Source organism: Arachis duranensis, chromosome 6 (genome assembly GCF_000817695.3).
Source record: "Arachis duranensis cultivar V14167 chromosome 6, aradu.V14167.gnm2.J7QH, whole genome shotgun sequence".
NCBI lineage: Eukaryota > Viridiplantae > Streptophyta > Magnoliopsida > Fabales > Fabaceae > Arachis > Arachis duranensis.
In genome coordinates, this window is record NC_029777.3 from 110712442 (window position 1) to 110735186 (window position 22745).

General features: G+C 33.2%; 4 protein-coding genes across 12 annotated transcripts; 2 read left to right on the forward strand and 2 right to left on the reverse strand.

Annotated features, from left to right (window-relative positions):
• Window positions 1-142: 142 nt before the first annotated feature.
• On the reverse strand, window positions 143-22526 carry LOC107495960 (probable LRR receptor-like serine/threonine-protein kinase At2g16250). Of its 4 annotated transcripts, none has more exons than XR_008010535.1 (8): window positions 22342-22526; window positions 21830-21877; window positions 21453-21654; window positions 19524-21370; window positions 19216-19341; window positions 18989-19011; window positions 18100-18810; window positions 143-301 (listed from the first exon to the last, which is right to left on the reverse strand). XR_008010535.1 is itself a non-coding variant. In XM_016117156.3 (7 exons), the coding sequence occupies exons 4-7, from the start codon at window positions 21347-21349 to the stop codon at window positions 18209-18211; spliced, it is 2577 nt and encodes an 858-aa protein (XP_015972642.1). In that variant the 5' UTR covers window positions 21350-21370; window positions 21453-21654; window positions 21830-21877; window positions 22128-22526; the 3' UTR covers window positions 17751-18208. The 4 variants fall into 4 exon arrangements, 1 of the variants encoding a protein (XP_015972642.1); XR_008010536.1 differs by having other exon boundaries at window positions 22313-22526; XR_008010534.1 differs by having other exon boundaries at window positions 22128-22526.
• Window positions 1418-8588, reverse strand: LOC107495924 (uncharacterized). Of its 6 annotated transcripts, none has more exons than XM_021125648.2 (9): window positions 8128-8588; window positions 7659-7690; window positions 6991-7184; window positions 6645-6855; window positions 6222-6551; window positions 3852-3986; window positions 2850-2906; window positions 2417-2509; window positions 1418-1977 (listed from the first exon to the last, which is right to left on the reverse strand). In XM_021125648.2, exons 5-9 carry the CDS (start codon window positions 6244-6246, stop codon window positions 1496-1498), a joined length of 792 nt encoding a protein of 263 aa, XP_020981307.1. In that variant the 5' UTR covers window positions 6247-6551; window positions 6645-6855; window positions 6991-7184; window positions 7659-7690; window positions 8128-8588; the 3' UTR covers window positions 1418-1495. The 6 variants fall into 6 exon arrangements, with proteins under 6 accessions (XP_020981307.1, XP_020981306.1, XP_020981314.1 ...); XM_021125647.2 differs by having other exon boundaries at window positions 7659-7738; XM_021125655.2 differs by having other exon boundaries at window positions 3852-4165; window positions 7659-7738.
• On the forward strand, window positions 10062-10575 carry LOC127748535 (uncharacterized; the record flags this gene model as incomplete). Its single annotated transcript, XM_052263168.1, has 1 exon — window positions 10062-10575. A coding segment is annotated over exon 1 (396 nt), but the record flags the coding sequence as incomplete, so codon positions are not given.
• On the forward strand, window positions 10555-13052 carry LOC127748404 (uncharacterized). Its single transcript, XM_052262859.1, has 2 exons — window positions 10555-11188; window positions 12880-13052. Exons 1-2 carry the CDS (start codon window positions 10576-10578, stop codon window positions 12885-12887), a joined length of 621 nt encoding a protein of 206 aa, XP_052118819.1. The 5' UTR covers window positions 10555-10575; the 3' UTR covers window positions 12888-13052.
• Window positions 22527-22745: the final 219 nt, after the last annotated feature.

A 22745-nucleotide genomic window follows, 5' to 3' on the forward strand; every position in this document is an offset into this window, starting at 1 on the left:
AAAAATAGGGCATATGCCACAATGCTTAAGAGGATTTAATTTACAATAATACACTTAGCTAAATAAAGTTTGAGCAAATATTCTTCACACTTTTAAATTCTAATTCCTCAAAAAATTGTAACACCCCGTTTATCATTTCATTGACCTACAAGGAGGGGTGTGGTACAAATAAGCAATTGCTAGTGCACATAATTTAGCACCACCATGTTGTTTGATTGCTTGAGCATGGGGGTGATGACAATGTGTCAAACATACCAAAAGTCCAAAAGGATCCAACCAATGTTCTGTACAAATAACATTACTCTTGGTAATATGGCTTTGACTTGCTAATAACAAGCAATTGCTATGGTACAAACAATTATCAATCTCATACAATTAAAGAATAGGCAAATTCATCACTTCCTTTTTTGCCTCATCTTTCCCCACCAATCTCCACATCTTGTGTTTCCAATGGTTCAGGGAAAACTTCATTTTAAACATATATTATTCATAAAATATTCACTAAATAATAACTCATGAATAAAATAAAATGTAACAAATTAAATTATAAGTTAAATTTTAAATTTAATAATTAAATAATAATAAATAATATAATATATGATTTTTTATAAAAAATTTCAATGAAAAGGTAGTCTTAATATACTATGATTATTTATAACAAGTTGTGTGTAAAGCAATGCACGTTTGTGCTTAACTTTAAAGAAATGTTAGAGATTAATATTTTGAGCTGATATTTTTTTATATTATTAAAATTTTATAATGAAATTAATACTTAATGTTTAAAGTGTAAGCCAAATAGTCACCAAAAAAAAGTGTAAGCTAAATATTAAAAAAATAATAAATTTTATTGGTTATGTATCATTACTTTTTTCAATTAGAACTAGTGTGAAGACCCGTGCAATTGCACGGTCTTGTACATGATATGAAAAATAAATAATTTGATATTTCAATTAGAATGAGTAAATACAATTAGTTAAAAGTGTGAAAAGATTATATATGTAAGCATGTAATCCATTAATTTGTTATTTTTTATAATTATCTTTTAGCAATTTACCACAAAAATATAAATGAAAAATAAAACGGATAGAAAATCAAAATTAAAACGATAATAATAATTATAAACTCTTCGATCACGTTCTCTTTGACTAAACAATTTCAAGAAAACACCTCAGATGGGTGATTCTCATGGAATTCCCTCACTCTTCTAAATGACTGTGCTATGGGATTGTGTTGATCAATCATTTGGGTCAAATCAATTATCAGCTGTCTATCTATATTTGAACTTTGCCTATAATTAAGGAAAATAGTAACACAATATTACTAACTAATTTTACTTAAAATGAAGAAACATGCATTTTTTATAATTAGAATGAATCTTAACAACAATAATTAAACAATAAGATACGAACATTTTGATTATAATAATCAAAATTACATCCATATTAGTATTTTACCAACTAAAAATTAAATTGAAAATAAAAGAAACAAATTAAAATTACAAACAATCATAACAAAATTTTTGTAAGAGTTGACCGTACCCAAATATTCCTTCTCTATGCGTTAACTCATGTTCTGTGTCATATATGTATAATTGGACAAATTTCGGAACTTGACCAGCCTGAGGTAATAAACTTCCAATCCTATGATAATTTTGGCCACTTATGATGAACTGCGGTGGGCCAGTTCCATCATTCACTGAATCTATTACTTTACCACCAAGAGAAGTGAAAGCAAACATACTATTATAATACCGAATTTTCTTCTGAAACTGTAAAGACTTATTATCATGACCATGAATCAAATTATATAATAAATCTGGAGCTTTCTGAAGATACGGTAATTGAATTTTTCCTTGAAAACAACAAAGTGTAAAAAGAGGCTGATTAATTCTTGACTGTTTTTCAACCCGCTCTAGTAACCAAAATGACGCACCACAATATAGACAACTATACACAGAGTCACCAATATCGAGACAACCTACAAAAATGAACAAAAAATTTAAATAATAAACAAATCCTTACAGATTTAACTAAGTAAAAAATGATATTAAATGAAGACTTAAATGGTTGTTAATTTTTTTTTACTTAAAAAAATATACCAGTAAAACAATTAAAGATTCAGAAATTATTCACTGGATATTCATTCTCTACAAATTGAAAATATAAATATTTAATAATAATATTAATCTAACCAAATTTGAGACACTTATATTGAAAGTATTTAAAACCAATGAATACTATTTTTTATCATATTATATTTGGTAAAAAAATGTCATATAAAATTTATTACGACCACAATATTGAAATTATAAAAGGAACATAACGTGACTAAATATACTGAATGAGTAGATTATATCTAAATTAATACGAAAAATGCAAACTCCATAAATAAATCAATTATAAGTATACTGAAATACCTTGAATTTCACTTTGTGAAAAAAGTGGATGATCAACAGGAGACCGAAGCTCATTCCAAGAATTTACAGTAGGATCATATATTTCAGAGTCGTCTTGATTTGGGTTTTTATTATGAAATAAAAAAAATTATTATAAATAAATCAAATATAAAGATATACACATCAAAGAAATATTTAAACATATAATCATAAATTATGAATTTATTAATAACTAAAGGCATAATAAACAACATAAAAAAATAAAATATACAAAAATTAATTCAATAATAAAATATATAAACCAAAATAAATAGACAAAAAATATAAATATGATAACAATAATTAGAAAAGAGTCCTTTTTATATTTTAAAATAATTGAAAAAATAATGTAAATAATAACTATACTTTCTAAGTTAACAAAGAAATTAGAAAATTTGAAATAATAAAGTCATACCTGATAATATGAAATTGGCATTAATAATTGGAGTATCTTGCAAAATAATTGATCCCTCTAAAGAAAAAAAAAGAACTTTAAATGTAAAACTAAAACTATGGGAAGATCAAAAAAATTAAACAGGTAGGTTAATAAATACCACATACCAATATATTTGAACTTAAAATAAGAGAAACATTAGAAGTAGGAACAACATCAAACAATAAAGCATAGAAATTCAACCAATAATATTAATTGAACACCAATTTTATAATATTAACAAACATCTGTAATGAAAAGATGTAAATTTTAATTTCTTTCAAAAAAACCCAAAAATGAATATAGCAAAACTGACCTCTTCTATCTTCAACTTGTTGTCCTCTCTTTCTCTTCAAATAATTTTTTCTATATAATCTTGCAGTAGCATAAGATTGAGACATTTTATGAAATTTTAACCAAGCTAAAGAAATTTAGAACCAACTAATATTCACCATAATGGTATTTCGAAAAAAGTAGTACTTCCTTTTTAGACACCACTTCAGTTATATATAACCCAAAAAAAAAAGAAATCAAAGAACCCCTGTAAGTTCATTTGAAGGGAATGAATGAGAATGAAGGAGTATAACTTGTTTTCTCACTGCATACACTTATAACCCTCACTTTCAAAAAATAAAATCAGAATAAGTAGAAAGGCTTTTCAGAATATTCTTAAAGCATGGAAGTAATGCAACAGACTTGTGAAACTTAGGATCCAATTTATAGACAGAGAAATGAAACCAATTCAGGATTTAAATTAAAAAATTTGAACCATGGAGGAAAAAAATAAAAGATCATTGTGTATATAAGACTCACTTTGAAACCAATCAAAAGTGGAATTGATATATTCATTGGCGGGTATATTTCTTAAGGGAATGTATACATATATAAGGACTACGCTGGAAAGAAGGATGAGCACTGATTATGAGGCAAAACAGTATGAATGACCATCACATCATCGAAAATTTGACAGCAATCAACACCTACCAATCGAATATGCAGAAGGCTGATAATCATCCATCCGAAGAATGAAGAGCAGGAGATCTGACGTGATTTGTAGAAGGGGAATGTTTTTCCTTTTTGAAAGAAAACTTATAACCAGAGAGGCCATGAAAGTACTTGCTGATGGGATTGATTTGCAACAAATGACAAAGGGGAGTTAGTCACAAGTAACGATACCTACTCTCATTAACCAAATAACTTTTTTGATAGAATAATAAAAGATAGTACTATTTGTTATAGAAGATGATGTCATTTCTCCCACCAAACCACCAAAATCTGACTTTTCATGTGAGGGTACACTGAAAAACAGGGAAGAGAATCACTTTCCCCACCTAACCACATCCAATCCATTTTTTGTTTTTGAAGAAAAATTCAAAAACCAACATCCCATCATAACTTCGAAACTGACAAAATAAAATGAGGAAGCAACAACTTTGACTGACATCAGAATCATGTATAAAAGAATAAGATGAGATCACAAATAACATCATTCAAACTAACATCCCATCATAACTTCAGAAGAATGGAATTCACATTATATTTTCAACAATTTGAAGCATATAATAATAAAAATACAACCTCACCTCCCTAGAACTGATTGAGAAACAATCTATACATACTATGATTTGATGAGCACTTTAACAAAAATCAACTCCCATCACAACTATTAGATCTAAATTACTAAAAAAGAACCATTAAATTTGTCTAATTACCACTCAAAACTGATCAATGAAGTATAAAATGAGAAATTGAATTAACTATAATTTGATGAGCACTTTGACAAAAACCAACTCCCATCACAGCTATTAATTCCAAATTACTAAGAATAAAAGAACACCAAATTCGTCTAATTACCACTCAAAACTGACCAATGAACTATAAAATGAGAAACTGAATTAACTAAGAAACTTATACCCTAAACACCATAATACATATATACTAATGATATCAGCATGACAATGTGCAAAACCAATAACCTTATAACAATAATCCTAATCCAACCATAATTATCAAGAAAAACATAGGATATATAAAAGAACTGATTTTGAACAGATATGATGATATGAAGGAACTACATTATTCATAAATGAAAATGAACATATAAACCACATTCATATCAAAATCACATGATTGTAGCAATAAATCAATGAAATTGTGGGAATCACAAAGTCATCTATGCATGGCTCCCGAATACAGATCCCAAAGCACCAAAACATAATGAAATTTCAAGAAATTGAATAAAATTACAAAGAGGGATCTGAAATTAAAGAAAAACAATAGGAGAATATGACAGAACCATATTACATTCTTCTTTAATATTTTTATAAAAATGAGGAGAAGAGAAGGATGAAACTCTTTTCTCAGTCAAACAGAGAGAGGAAAAGTGAAGTATAATATGAAAAGAATGAATGAAGACATTCTCCTAATGCATCTAAAACAACTTTGCATAACCTAATAAATAGCATACATGCTTGAAATCACATGAAAAGAATTCTGTCTCACACCAAAGACCATAACAATAATAAAATTCAACAAACGTGTACCTAACCAATCACATCAACTACACAATTTTCAAGGTTACTTTCTATCAAAATGAACTTGTATCTATAGAGAAAAACTACCTACCTTAACTGTCCTAACCTCCTAGACTATATTTGACAACTCTACATAAACACTTCTGAGCACTGAGAATAAACAGTTACCCTAAGAATGACTTCATCCTAAATTTCACAGCAATCAACCACTAAAAATTTCAAAAGGCTATTCACTTAGCCATAGCTGATGAGATACTGGGTATGATATTCTCATTCTCATTCAAGAGGAAAGTACACTATTCATATATACTTATCTCAATTAATGTGATATATTAGCATATTTAAATAAATGAAATGACCTTTAACCCATGATCTGATTTAGCTCTTTCACTTAAATAAAAGAAAATTGCCTTCCAAGACACAAAACTTATATCCAACTGTATTTAATCTGTAATCTCTAGTATCTAATAATAGATATTGATAATTGATATCGATGTCAGAGAAGGCATTTGAAAGAAAGCTAATAGATTCCTCATAATTCTTGATATAAAGCCATGCAAGAATGATTAATATAGTAATACCTCTGATAAATAATCCAACATAATTCCTAATATTTATGTAAAAGCAAAACACAAGCTACAATAACCATAGCAAATTAGATTCAATTGGTAGAGAAAAGAAAATGCAGTTAACCCAGAAAAAATTGTTAGCTATTTTCTGTTAATTTTTTGTATAGAAATATAAAGCTCCAGAGATATTGATTTTGAATAAAAGGAAAAGATCATAAAAGGAAATCAATGATAGAATTAACCCACCATACCTTGGTCTTCAACTTTCAGCCTCATCAATCCCCGAATTTGCCACTCCCCTGTTCTTCACAGACTGATAAAACTCCTCACAAAACTCATGAAACTTTGTGTCGGAATCGAAAATTTCTCTACCGGAGAATAATCCTTCAGGAGCCTCTGAATCACATTGGAGTAGGTGGAGCATCAGTGGCTGCGGCAAACCGGGAACAATGCACTGGCGGGGTATCGAAGGCGGATGTCATGGAAGAGTTCAACGACGATGATTGCGGCGAGAAGCATCGCCAAGGGAGGAGAAGGTGTTGCCGGTTGAGGTTGAAGGGGAATTGTTGGAGATGAAGGACCTGAAACCAAAAAGGTTTAAATAAAAAATAAAATACAAAATATTACAAAATGGAAAGAAGACCAAAGAGAAGAAGAAGAAGAGAGCTACCTACCATTGTTGATGGGTGAAGAATCAGAAGCCATAGCTATTTTTCTGTCTTCCTCACCTCTTCTTCTTCCTAACCTCATTTCTTTATTTCCTTCGTTGAATATGTTGAATAGTGGTTTGACCAAACAAACACTTACTTATCCTTGTACAGACTAAAGAGGCCATTGGCATGAATGAGATCATATGTCCTTGGATATGTTGAAAAGGCTTCACACCTGAATTTGAAAAATACAAACATAAATAAGGAATCCAACTAATAGTATAAGATTCATACAGCTATATCATATATTTCAACATTAAACGAAAAGATGCAATATATATAACCCGAGAAAGAAGCTAGAAAGCGATACCAATCATGATAAATGCCAATCAAGCCGCGCTCATATATGACCCCCAGGGTACTTTTCTCAGCTATGGTAGGCACAACGTTCATGACCCATAACTTGGGAGATTGAATAGCCACAGCAAAACTACCCAACCCAGCATTCATATCCGAGTGCTTCTTCACAAGATCCTTAATCCTCCTCTCCTCCAAGTACTCCAGCTGTTAAAACCAAAGACAATATCAATCACTCAGCCATCATCTCCGTTGCAAGCTTAAATTAAAGCAACTTTCAATTAAAAAATTCCTGAAACATTTCAAATGATCCCCTAAAGTTTAAAAACTAAGCACGCACTTAATGAATCAAATTGATGTGCAGACCTAAATGTGTTTCTAAATAAATTCATACAGAAATATTATGTTGTTCCTTACACTCCTAAGATTCTGATTTCCACGTGTTCATAATTATCCATTATTATTTTTTGTGTCCTTCGAACTCATTGCAACCAAAACTTCATATCAAATATTACTATTGGTGAATTATATAACACGTCAAATAACATATTAACCCAAACATATCCACATCATATAGATACCAATCAAAGAATACATATCCAATACAGAAGAAAACGACAGCAAAAATATCAAACTTCTGAGTAAATAGAAATCAAAATGGGGCTGAGGTGTCTGTATTACCTGATCCTCCTTGAGGCTTCTGTGCGAAATCACTGCAATTACATCCCAAGATCTTCATCAAATGAAAGAGACAAAAATACCTGAAGCATTATAAAACAACAAACATCACTCAACAGCTTTATGCTGAATGAAAAACCTTCCACACAAAAATTGATGAGTTTTGCAAAGAGCATTTATGATTCTATCACTCTATCAGTTTATAAAGCGCAACATCAACTTATTAAAGAAATAGAAAATTGACGAAATACAGGATTCAAACACAAAATAGAACTAAATGAATTAGCAACTCCCATAAGAAACGAAACCTATTCAATGGAATCAGGATGCAACTGACAATTATTAGCCTTGATATAAGTTAACTTTTATAAAATAAAACAGCGCAAAGCCTGGCCAAAGAAAACGCAGCTGAAAACCCTAAATTAAAAAAAGATAAAAAAAATTCAGAAGCAGGGTTCGAAAAGATCCGTACATGAGGGTGCGCCGGTTGATCTCGGAGGAGGAGGAGAATGTATCAACCAGGTTCTTGAGGTTCCAAAGAGCGTCACTCGTTCAGAGTCCCCAGAATCCCACCGGCGTCGTTGCCATCATTGTGCTCTCAGACGATGCATTCGAGTAGCTACGGTTAGGACTGGGTGGGGATCATAACGATTGGTGATCTCAGAACAATAAAGGAAGAAGCCCATTGCGGCGCCAGTAAGTCGGTAACGGCAGCACCGTAGGGGATGGCGATGATGACAGAAGTTGAATGCTCAAGAATCGGAAGAACCGGTCTATCGCCGTTCATCTTGCGCCTCTTGGTCGAACACCCTACGCCGGTCGAGACACTGCTTTCCACTACAACGATCAAGCTGTCCAAATGGGGTGAAAGAGGAAGAAGATGGTGTCTTGAAGAGTTCACCAAAGAAGATGAAAAGTTAAAAAGAGTGACTGAGAGTGATGTGAAAGGAAACCACTTTCTTTGACTCAGACCATGTGCTTTTTATTTTTTATTTTAAAGAAAACTCAAAAATCCAAAAAAAATCCACGTCGGTGATGTTTCCTCCTGAATTCTAGTATGTATAGATACATATAAGATAATTAGTTCCTCTTTTATATAACAAGAAATCCATATAATTTTTTTGTTTTAATAAATTTAATTAAAATATAATTTAAAAATTATTAACTAAAATTATTAATTGTAAAGATAATATATTAACTATTATTAACAAGTTAACCATTCTAAATTTTATATATTAATTTTTTATAATCAAATTAAACTATCATTATGATCATATTTTTAGCTCAATATATATATAAAATTGTTTCTAACCGTTTTTTGCTCACTTTTCAATTTGAATATGGAAGTAAGAGTGGTGTTAAACTCGAATATGAAGAATACAGGTGCTTCACCGCCATGTGGTGTTAATGGAACAACTCAGAAGGTCCGAGTTGCTTTAGATATTCTATTTCATGAAAAGAATTGACAACAACAAACAACTCGGAAGGTCCGTTTTCTAACTTCTGAAATTTATATTTGTCCAACCACAAGTCGGACCATACGATTTCTTAAGTAAAATTTTAAAATCAAACAACTCGCATGGTCCGATTTGTGTACTCTCAATTTTTTTCCACTTTTTAAACATAAAACGAATGGTCCGATTTATGTACTCCTACAATTTTAAAAAATACCAAAAATTACCATTACTTCCATATTAAAATTTTTTAGCCGTTTTTTGCTAGTATGACATAAAATTACTTATTTCCTAGCCCTCGTGCCAGCGTATTAAACTAGACGGCACCGTCTAGAATTCCTCACAATTTCACATTCACTCTCAACTCTCAAGTCAAAAAATATCCATCATACGGCGGGTGTCGTGTGTGTCTTCTCCGGCAACGCTAGGTTCTTATTTCGCAAACAAGATAGGAAATAAGGCAGCATTGTCGGCGCTACTAAAGGTGTTGGAGATGATATTAAGCTGGTATTTAATGGCTTACAAAACCATAGTTAATTTATTTACCATGAGTTAGGTTTTAGTAAAGTTAATTTTCTAATAACTATAAATAGTGGATAACACTATGTACTCCCATGGTACTCAGTCGTTTTCAATTTTAGGTTTTGTACTTGTTCATATGACAAATCTACTGAGTCTTCTTCTTCCACCCAATATTATTTTCTTCACCAAAATCAGATCTAGACCACGATTTCTTCATGGTGCGGTGAGCGTGGAAGATCGTGAAAGAGGTGAAGTTTTAGCCACAAATACAGTATTGAGTTAGCATCAATGGCCGACACTCCTTCCAACTTAATGTCTGGGGGGAAATCACGGGTCACATGAGAACCAGGAGCTTTCAGCTGGTGAGCTTCGAAATCTAGCTCGCATTCTAAGCCAACTCTCGAGTTTGCAGCCACAGAGCGAAATCGAGTACCAATTTGCTTGCGGATCCAGCAAGTGTTTACTTCCTACATCCAGGTGATAATCCTGGAGTTTCTATTGTCCCAATTGTGCTGAATGCTAAGAACTACAATTCCTGGTCAAGAGCTATGAAATTAGCGCTGAAATCAAAGAATAAGATAGGTTTTGTTGATGGAACCATTGTAAAACCAGATAAAAATGATCCTGCATATGTAGCATGGGATAAATGTAATACTTATGTTGTTTCTTGGTTAAATCTATCATTGAGTGCTGAGATTGCACAGAGTGTTGTTTGGAATGAAACTGCTGTAGATTTATGGCTTGATTTGAAGCACATGTATTATCATGGAGACAGATACAGGGTTGCTGAATTAGAAGAAGAGTTGTATGCTATGAAACAAGGGAATCTAAGCATAACAAATTATTTCACCAAGTTGAAGGCTATTTGGGAAGATATTGACAGTTTCAAACCAGTTCCACAATGCAAGGAGTGCTTTGAAAAATGTGATTGTGGCTTAGGAACTATGAGAGATTATCGAGATGAAACTTATGCAGTGAGATTTTTAAGAGGATTGAATGAGCAGTATGGGACTGTGAGATCCCAAATCATGCTGATGAAGCCTCTTCCAGACATCAATGAAATTTTTTCTCTACTTATTCAGCAAGAGAGACAGTTTAATGGATCAGATTTGGAGACTCAAAACTTTACAGCTTTGGCCAATTCAATTCATAATTTCAACAATAATTCAAGCAGTGTTTCCAGAGGAAGAGGACGAGGAATCCGTGGAGGTAGAGGTGGAAGAGGAGGAAGAAATTCAGCACCTAAGACCTGTTCTTATTGTCACAAGGCAGGGCATCTTGTGGATACTTGTTACCACAAACATGGATTTCCACCTCATCTACAGAGGCAGAAATGGCCACGAGAGACTAGCAATGGAGCTATGGCCAATAATATTGTTGCTGGAATTGAAGGGAGCAGTACCAACAATGTCAAGCAGGACAAGGAAGCTGATGGTCAATCCCAATTCAATCAGAGTTTGAGAGATGCACTGCTTACCTTTCTTCGGCAGGAGTGTGCACAGTCTTCTCAAGGAACAAGTGTGAGAGATGTCGATCAATCAAATGCAGGAAATGGAGGTATACCTTTAGAGACTTATACACTTTGCATGAGCTCTCATATTGCACGATTATTGTCAGTAAAAACTTTTTTTTCAAATTCTTGGGTGCTTGATACAGGAGCTACTGATCATGTATCACACTCATTGCATTTTTTTACAAATTTTAGACATATTAGGCCGATTCTGGTAAAATTACCAGATGGAACACACACAACTGCAACTATAAGTGGAACTGTGGTATTTTCAGTTACATTCTATCTCACGGATGTGCTGTACATACCAAGTTTCAACTTCAATCTTTTATCTATTTCCAAACTTACAAAAGGCTTGCATTGTGAATGTGTTTTTACTGACAAACTTTGTGAGATACAGAATCGGACCTCTTTAAAGATGATTGGCACAGCTAGAGCAAAACATGGATTATACATGATGGATTTTCTCGCATTAGAGTTAGCACACAGGGACAACATGGAAAATACAACATACAATAGGAGTACTAGGATTCTAGATCCGCAAAATCATAGTGACAAGATTTTACTTTCTTCTAATCTTAGGACAGCAAATTCGGTTATACAAACTTCATGTTTTTCTGTTGAGAATTTATGGCATTTTAGATTGGGTCATGTACCACAAAACAAATTTGATATTATCAAACAAATATATCCTTGTGTGCAATTTCCTATATCTACTTGCTCTAAACCATGTGATTTTTGCCATTATGCCAAGCAAAAACGGTTACCATATACCCTTAGTGAAATAACAAGTTTAAACAGTTTTGATTTAATACATATTGATATCTGGGGGCCAATGTCACTTATTCCTCTACAAGGTTATAAATATTTTTTAACTACAGTAGATGATAAAACCAGATTTGTATGGATTTATTTCATGAAATTAAAGTCAGAAGCCAGCAGTTTGGTTCAGAATTTTGTTGCCTATGTGAAAACTCAATTTAATTCTCAAGTAAAGATTATTCGAACTGACAATGGTCCTGAGTTTAAACTTGATATTTTTTATAATTCACAGGGTATAATGCATCAAACATCATGTGTTGAGACACCTCAACAAAATGGTATTGTTGAGCGAAAACACCAACATATTCTTAACATTGCAAGAGCATTAATGTTTCAATCATCCTTGCCAAAAAATTTTTGGAATTTTGCTATTGGTTTAGCTGTTCATTTAATTAATAGACTTCCGACTCCAGTTTTAAAAAATAAAACCCCTTATGCTACCTTATTTGGCAAGGATGCAGACATTAGTAACTTTAAAGTGTTTGGATGCTTGGCTTTTGCTTCAACGTTAATTCATGGACGAAAAAAATTTGATAAACGAGCAAGAAAGAGTATTTTTCTTGGTTACCCACCTGGCACAAAAGGATATATTTTGTTTGATATTCACACTAGAGAACTATTTTTGTCTCGAAATGTGGAGTTTTATGAACATTATTTTCCTTATAAATCCTTTCATGATGATATGACCAAAAATTTTATAAGTGCTTCTTCTCTACTTATTGCTGATTCTAATTTTAATGAATTTGATCTTTTCACTTATGATTCTTTAGATGCATTTCATCCATCTCATGTAAATATTGATTCTTTTCATGATCCTAGGGACCCTACCTCACTTACTGATTCACATGTAGTTTCTCCTAGTCCACCAAATAATGCATCATCTAATTCTCATTCAAATGATAACATGCATCATCAGGATCTTAGAAGATCAACTCGTATACATAAACCACCTTCTTATCTTCAAGATTATCATTGTATGTTACTTAGAACAGGAAGCTCTAGTAACCAATCATGTTCCAAGCGGTACGGTCTATCTCACATGGTGGATTATGGGAAGCTATCCCCTACCCATAGAGCCTTTTCCCTAGCAATAACCACAACAGTTGAACCGAAGACTTATGAACAAGCTGTGCTGCACGAATGCTGGAGAAATGCCATTAGTGCGGAATTGCTTGCTCTTGAGAAGAATAAAACTTGGTCTATCACTTCTTTGCCTCTTGGAAAGCGCCTCATTGGATGCAAGTGGATTTTTAAAGTGAAGTTTCACCCAGATGGTAGTGTTAAACGCCACAAAGCACGTCTTGTGGCTCAAGATTTTCGTCAAAGAGTTAGCTATGATTACTTTGATACATTCAGTCCGGTTGTAAAAATCACTACTTTGCGACTTATTCTTACTCTTGCTGCGGTACATAATTGGAAACTTCACCAATTAGACATTAATACAGCATTCTTGCATGGTGAGTTGCAAGAAGAGGTTTATATGAAACCCCCCCAAGGTCTCGATGTTCAATGGAATTTAAGATAAGTGGTTTTCTTCAGCAACATGGCTTTATCAAGTCTCCTCATGATCACTCTTTGTTCACCAAGCACACTAACCTCGGCTTGGCTATTATTATTGTTTATGTTGATGATCTTGTTTTATCTGGAGATATTTTATTTGAAATTGAAGCTATTAAAAGGGCTCTTGATGCTGAATTTAGTATTAAGGACTTAGGCCGGTTGAAATTTTTTCTTGGAATAGAAGTTGCTCGTAGTTCTGAAGGGATTGCTTTGTATCAACGTAAGTATACTCTTGATTTGCTTGAGGAATATGGTATGTTGGAAGCTAAACCTGCTTCAGTTCCTATGCTGTATAATGGAAAACTTTCTAAGGAGAGTGGCACAAGATTACAAGATCCATTACAATATTGAAGACTACCCGGACGACTGTTATATCTCACCAATACTCGTTCAGACATTGCTTTTGCAGTTGGGAAGCTCAGCCAATTTTTGGATTGTGCAACTGATAACCATTACAAGGCAGCACTACATGTTCTTCAATACATCAAGAAATCTCCTTCTAAGGGTCTTTTCTTCTCTTCAAATAATGATCTCAAATTGACTGGTTATGTTGATTCAGATTGGGGAACTTGTTCCGATACCCGTCGATCAATAACTGGGTATTATTTTTTCTTAGGTTCTTCATTAGTGTCTTGGAAGAGTAAGAAGCAAACAACTGTAACATGGCACAAGCAACTCGGGAAGGTCAATGGCTTCTTTATCTTCTTAATGACTGTCATGTATCTCATCCTCACCCAATCAATCTCTATTGTGACAATCAATCTGCGCTGTACATTGCAGCTAATCCGATTTTTCACGAAAGAACCAAGCATATTGAAGTAGATTGTCACATTGTTCGTGAAAAGTCTCAAACAGGAGTGCTGAAATTGCTACCTATTAAATCAGCTCATCAAACGGCTGATTTACTTACTAAAGCGTTATCACCGGGTGTCTTCGAATCTTTACTTTTCAAGTTGGGCATGCTTGACTTACACGCCCCACTTGAGGGAGGATATTATGATGATAACAGGATAAATGTTTCAACAAGCCTTAATTCAAGGGAGGATGATAATAATGTTGCTGAACTTGCAACTAATTCAATCAGTTTCAACTTGAGGGAGGATGTTGGAGATGATATTAAGCTGGTATCTAATGGCTTACAAAAGCAACTCGAGGGAGGATGTTGGAGATGATAATAACCATAGTTAATTTATTTACCATATTGAGTTAGGTTTTAGTAAAGTTAATTTTTTAATAACTATAAATAGTGGATAACAATTTGGTTTTCAATTTTAGATTTTGTATTTGTTCATATGACAAATCTACTGAGTCTTCTTCTTCCACCCCAATATTATTTTCTTCATCAAAATCAGATCTAGACCACGATTTCTTCAGAAGGTATGAAATTTTTTTTCGTAACCTATATCCTATAATTGATTGCAAGAGAGAATGAAATTCTTCTAGTTGTATTTTGTGGTTTATGGTTTAGCATTATTTTAGGAATTTGGTTAGGGTTCAAGAACTGTCATCAGTGGAGGTAAACATGAATTAATCTATGGAGTGTATTGTATAATGTCTCCATCAATTAGTTGCTTGAGTTTAGGTTAGTCCATTTTGGTTTTCAGGCTTCCATTTTTTTAATCTGTGATGAATCTTGTTCCCCTTTTCTTTCTAATAATGTAAATCTTGTTATTTATTGCATCTTGTGTTGTCTGTTGATTAAGCATGCAAAATGAATGCTGTGTCTTGATATGTAATTTTGTTTAGCAAATTTCTAATAGAGAAAGTAAAAGCACTGGGAATTATGTTTGAGAATAGAATTTACATCTTTTTTACAAAGATTTTTTTTCTAAGGGAAAGGTTCAATTCAAAATGCAAAATGCAAGGGTGGAAATGCTGGTTATCATAGATCATGACGCATATACTGTTCGGTACATGGTCCGCCCACATCTAACTGTGGGCCATGTAAGATTTATTATGTCGGAACAACGCGGACTCGACCAAGAAGATATATATGGTGGCAGAGATCCGGAATGCAAATGACGAGCTGTTTTTAACGCCACATGTCAACTATCCAATATTGTTTCATGCCATATTGAGGCATGAGCTCCACTTCCGCCCGCGTGTCCCTCCAGCCGCCAACACAATCATGATGGTGATTCGGATGTGGGAGTAGTGGGGTGATCCAGGCTTCCGGAACTGAGAGTTCAAGTTCGGATGAAGGTTTGGAGCTGTATTTAGCTTTGGCACACTGATATACCAAGCTTCAACCCAGAAGCTATCACACAGTGCATGTTAGATGAAGTTTTAATGAGTTTTAAGTTTTGTACCTTCAATTTTTCTTGAACTGCGTCACACAATTCTGGTAGTTGTTTTGTACCTTCAATTTTTCGTGTTACAGAATTCTGGTAGTTTCAATGAGTTTCAAGTTTTGTACCTTCAATTTTTCTTGAACTGTTACAGAATTCTGGTAGTTTCAATGAGTTTCAAGTTTTGTACCTTCAATTTTTCTTGAACTGTGTTACAAAATTCTGGTAGTTATATCATCATAGGTGAAGAATTTAGATATATATGATGTGAAACTCTGAATTAGATCCCTCAATAATAATCGAGTATATCTGCAAGTATATTATAGGTGCCTGTGTATGTTCACTAATTAAATTTTCATATTAGAAAATACTACTCTTTCTTTTTAACACATTTACTTAATTTAAAATTTGGAAATATTTATTCATTTTTAATATTTACTAAAATAACATTGTTTGTTGTATGGATGACAAATTTTCGGTAGGTATATTTTTTTTAGTAGAAAATCTTTTTAATTTGTGCTTATTATATTGCTGAATGAGCCAATGAGGCTCTTCATTGGAAATTAAACTTATTGGTTTTCTTATTCATCATCGTCCCACTATATACACATACTGACATACATATATACAGAAATAAATTGTTTTATATGCATTTTACATTTATTTTAGTATGAAAAACTTGCTTAGCTTCCAGGAACAGCTAGCTGCAAATATGAATAAAAACATGTGAAACAATTATAAAAAAAAATATTTATCACACTAATATTTAATTTGCTTTGATCTATTTACTAGTGATGCTTGTGATGACGGCTTGTATAGATGAAGAATATATATATAATTGAATTATTTGGTGGTGTTGTCAAGCTCAAGCATATATTGGAGTCACTGGTTACATAAATAAATTCTTTTGAAAAAAGAGCTTAAAGCATAAGAACTTTTATTAAAGCATATTTTGTGTTTGGATTTTTAGTTATAAAAGTACTTATTTTAAAGTTGTAGCGTTTGGATAAATAACTCAAAAATAATTTTTTTTACAGAAGAGAATGAATATTAAAATAACTATGATAACAAATACTTTTCAATATTGAATGTTGATTTTACATAACTTAATAACTGATATTATGTATGATATGGTAGGTGAAAATAAAAAATAAATATAAAATGTGTGTCAATGTATATTTTGTTGCTGTTTTTTTTTTTACTCCTATTAAAACTCCCTTCTCTTTTATTGAGGTCAAGAACTTGTTATAATTAACTATGAAAATAATAGCAAGTATAAAATCACATGTGAAAAAATAAAATTAAAACTAAAATTTCATACCATAGTTAAATACAAATTTAATAATAAAAAATAGAATGATAAAATGATAAAAAATATTTAGAAGGAATATATGCAGTAAATTGTTCAGATACAATATTGTCTGAAAATGGTAGTGGAAGATCGATACTTCCAGCAGATGAATCATTACATGAAAAAGGGGAGGTTTGGAACATTGTGTGAGAATGATGGTGAAATGATGGTGGAAAGCTAGTGCTTCTAGCAGACCTTGCGTGAAAAGTTACTGTTTAGTCAGTGCTTTCAACAGTAAGAAAGCAAAAACATCAACTTTGGTGGTTTTTTTTTTTTCTCAATGGAAGTCTTTTACTCCAAGTATTAGATATTTTTTTGGGTGTTTACATCTTACTCCAAGTATTAGATATTTTTTTTGGGTGTTTACATCTGTTGTAAATTTTCTTCTCTTTTCAATAAATGAATAAAAATAAAATAAAAAATATTGTTGGGTTTGTGTCATTGTGTGAATATTTTACTCTTTTTATAAAAATTAATGATATTTTTAATTATTAATGTAATTTTATATAAGATTAAAAATACTATCTTTTATTGTTATATATATTTACTGCGAGATAAATAATAATAATGTTTTAAAGACGAAGAATGTATCTTTATTGTGATATAAATTCACAGGGAAAAATAGGGCATATGCCACAATGCTTAAGAGGATTTAATTTACAATAATACACTCAGCTAAAGAAAGTTTGAGCAAATATTCTTCACACTTCTAAATTCTAATTCCTCACAAAATTGTAACACCCCGTTTATCATTTTACAATGCCTCACACATTCATTGACCTACAAGGAGGGGTGTGGTACAAATAAGCAATTGCTAGTGCACATAATTTAGCACCACCATGTTGTTTTGATTGCTTCAGCATGGGGTGATGACAATGTGTCAAACATACCAAAAGTCCAAAAGGATCCAACCAATGTTCTGTACAAATAACATTACTCTTGGTAATGTGGCTTTGACTTGCTAATAACAAGCAATTGCTATGGTACAAACAATTATCAATCTCATACAATTAAAGAATAGGCAAATTCATCACTTCCTTTTTGCCTCATCTTCCCCCACCAATCTCCACATCTTGTGTTTCCAATGGTTCAGGGAAAACTTCATTGGACTTGGATGATCTTTTATTGGAAGATGAGTGATCCATTATTACACCACTTCCTTGGGAACTTACTTTCCCTGATTGTTTAGTCCCACTTGAACTATCTTTGTTTGTTGCAGTAGCACTATCTGATGAGCTCTGTCTCCAGCTACCAAACAATCCAGTGCTCCAAGACTTCCTAGACGAAGTTGTTCGCAACTTCACCGAGCTTGCGCTTTCTTCTCTTACAACCTTCAACGGATTTTCCAGCGCCCTGAGGACGTGTCTCATAGGAGGACGTTTCGAAGGCCTAGGATTCAGGCATGATCTTGCCACGATTGCTATAGCCCATACTTCTTCAAGTAGATCCTCATTTACTAACAAAGAAGGGTCAACAATCTTATTTATCCTTTCTTTATCATCTATGCTAATGTAAGGCAAGGTCTGCTCCAACCACTCTCTTGAGGTGGCATCGTCGGATTTACTGACCTCGCTATCTCCGGTAATAAGCTCGAGCAAAATCTTACCAAAACCATATACATCACCTGCCCAAGTTACTGATGATGTGCCTGATCATTGCCAAAGTAATAACAAATGCATATTAGTTTTCTTGAAAAAATTTCATGCCAATGTAGGTAGTAGCAGGATCACTAAAAGTTGTTCAATGGGACTACTATGCTGCATTTAAATCTCTTCCATCAACACTTGGATGAAAACTAACTAGAAAGGGTAAACAAGTTTACTTACCAAAATTTGGTTGATTAGAAGATCTGCAAAATTACAAAGATGAAAATACTGGTTACAACTTTGAGTGAACATAAAAATGTAAGAGTAAACTTAAATATCAGCATCCATTCAAACTAAATGCTAAGATTCAATATATTTATAAATCACGACGGTACCTCTTCAGGTTTAATATTGTAATAGATTCAGCTGTTTTTATGTCTTTGTCTGTTAAAGAATTCGAAACTTACGATGGCTTGCTGAACAGCCTGTTCATGACACCAGGATGGACATCTCCTTGGGTGGTAACCTCACTCAAACTTCCAAGTCGCACCTCAAATTTATCATCAAGAAGTATGCTGCTAGCTTGAACATCTCTTCACAAAATCAAAAGTAAATTTCAGTAATTTGCAAGGCACCATGATGTAACAAAAAATTGAAAATGCAGCATATATTGACACTTTGACAGCATATCATAAACTCAATCACATTTTGCCAATAGATTCATTTCCTTCATGATGAAATAACAATAAAGAGTCTAGATTATATTTGGTGTTACCTGTGAGCGAGGGGAGGACTGCTATCGTGTAGATAAGCAAGGCCTTCGGCAGCTCCTGTAGCGATTTTCAATCTTGTGATCCAATCAAGGGACTTCGATTTACCATCTGCATCAGTGACTCTCTGCAAAGAACTTGCCAAATCTCCATTTGGCATATACTTGTAAACTATACATTTCTCATTGTCATTCTCCAAGCAATGTCCCAAGATTGGGATCAATCTTGCATGTGAAACCTTGCTTAATAATTCCAACTCCACAACATATGATTCTCTCTTGAACAAACTCAAATCTACCTTTTTGATGACGACAGTAGCTCCGTTTTCCATTACTCCCCAGAAGAGGTCTCCAGAATGACCATGCTTGATGATATTTGCTTCAGCAAAATTACCAGTCAACTTGAGAATTTGCTCATAAGTAAATGATTCCCCGACAGCAATGTCGAATGCAAGGTCTTTAGGCGGCATAGGACTCTCCCCTACTGGAACAGGCCCTCCACTTTCAATTCCCCTTTGAACTTCCAAGCTTTTATGATTGCCACATAGTTTTAAGAACAGTACGAGGACCAATGCCAGAAGCAAAATAAAGCCAAGTCCACCAAATACACCTACCAGTATGAATATCAGTTTCTTTCTGGAAGATTTTTCCATTGTCGAATTTGATGGAAAGGGTAAATTTCTCTTCTCATAAAACACTCTACAAACACTAACATCCCTCTGATTTGGAACATCCTCCAGGCAATTCCTAGCTAAACTAACATTACTAAGACTAACACCTTGCACCTCGCCTTCCAAATAATTACCGGATAGATCAATCATTCTAAACTTCTTAGCCGAAATATTTAGAGTTCCAAAGAATAAGTTGTTTGAGAGATTGAATGTGGCATCAGTAGAACTAGTATTTGAACCGAAAACCTTCGGTAGAGGACCGGTAAGGTTGTTGTTGGACACATCAACGAAACGCAAGCTCGGTAATGACCACAAAGTATCAGGAAGATCACCATCAATAAAGTTACCACTCAAATTGAGAACTCGAAGTTTCGAAAGGCGAGAAAACAAGACACTAGGCACATTACCAGTTAGTGCATTGTTGGAAAGGTCCAAAGCTTCAAGCCCTGAAAGGTTACTAAGTTGATTCGGAACATTCCCAGATAAGTAATTGGAAGAAAGATTAAGACGTGTGAGGTTACCAAGTGAAAACAATGAATCAGGAATAGACCCAGAAAGTTCATTTCCTGAGAGATCAAGCACAGATAAATTAGACAACATTCCCAAACCTGAAGGCATTCTACCAGTTAAGCTATTCCCAGAAAGTAACACAGACTTCAACAAAATCAAACCACCAATTGACTCAGGAATAGAGCCAGTTATTGAGCAAGAACTTAAATCAAGCACCTGGAGTGCACCAAGGTAGTTGTTATTGCTTTTGTCACCAAACCACTCAGGAATAGAACCATTAAGCACAAAACCTGAAGCATTGAAGGAAGCTAAACGGGTAAAATTGGCAAGTGCATCAACTGAGAAACTTGGGTGAAGACTAGCTTTATGTGTTCTTCTGAAACCGGAAATGTTGATTCCGATAACTGAACCCTTTTGGCAATGAATCCCGGTCCAGTTCCAGCACGGTTCTGTTTTTCTTGGCCAGTTTTTTGCTCTTATACCCAATGAAGATCGAAGTTGAAGCAACGAAAACCATTCGGTTCTTGAACTCAACTTTTCAGTGCTTGAACTCAAAGCAGAACTGAACTCAACGAAGAAGAACAGGTTCATAACGGTAAAAACAACTGTAGCTGACAAAACAGAGGAACTCTTTAACTTCTTCACCTTCATGTTGTTCTTTGCTCTGTTTCTCTGCAATTTGAACCAAACTTTAGTTAAATTCGGAAACTTTTTTAATGTAAGAGGGGGAAAAAAATTTTTTTTAACTTTTCACCTTCAATTCGAAGCTCTAAAGGTTCTGCAATTGGTGCTGTTCTTCATGTTATGTTTCTCTGTTTTTTTCTCTGTTTCTCCGAAGCTTCATGTGTATGCATGAGTTTAACTGTTTTAGTTGATTTAGAAAAATTGGAATTTGACACAAAAATTGGATTTTGTGTGTTTGGCTCCAATCAAAATCTCTGCTACTGATTCTGCACCTGAACCAATACAGAAAAAGAATCCATTCATGTTAGTAATTTACATGAATGCCTCATTTTTATTTTATTTTTTGGATTTTCTATTTGTGAAGTTTCATGATGATGCTGAATATGTTACATGAAGAAAATTAAAGTTTTTGAGAGAAATTTTTAATGTTGTTGAATTTTGTGTTACCTCCAATTACAAGCTCTGGTGATTCTGCTCTGTTCTGTCTTGTAATCTCTGAACCAATCCACAAAAGAATCCATTAATGCAATCATAAAAAAATAAATAAATAAAAAAACAGCATTCAAAAATTGCAACTCTTCCAAGCACACTTTGTTGAATGTTCCACTAAAAAACCAAAAATAGCCAACTTTTATTTATTTATTTATTTTGTGACAATAAAGTTTCTCACTTTTGCTTATTGACACAATAGTATATCCAAAAGTTTGAACTCAAAATCTTTGGTTAAGTGAAGAAAACTGCATACCCAAGATTTGAAGATTGTTGTCTAGTCTAGTGGTGTTGAATAGTTGAAAGAAAGAAAAGATTTTGGAAAGTGGGGTTGTGAGGAAAGGAAACATTAAATGGAGGTATCTGCCAGTTTAGGAGTGGAAGTGAATAGTGAATAGTGAATAGTGAAGAGAGAGTAATGGATAGGATTTGAAGCATTACATTAATTGTGGAACCGCTGGGAAGAATACCTGTTTGAGGAAAGAGTCTTAGTCACTGTCACCGGAGTTATTTAATGAGCTTCTGGGAATTGGGAGGTGCTGATGAACAACAAGTTGTTATGGTGGTTATGGTGCCATTCTAATGCCTATATCTCTATATCTATATCTATATCTATATCTATATCTATATCTATATCTATGTATGTGTCTTTGTGTGTGGGGTTTCCAATAATTGATGTTAGGTTTCTCTACAGTTTGTAATAGGCAATCAAACTCAAAAACAAATATCATAGCAAATCAACAATACTATTTTTACTTTTTTCTATATATATTCTTTTTGATCTTATAAATCAATTTCGCTAAGTGAATAATGAGAGATGCGAACAGCGAAAATAATGGGTAACATTTTAAGTCCACTAACTATTCAATTAAAG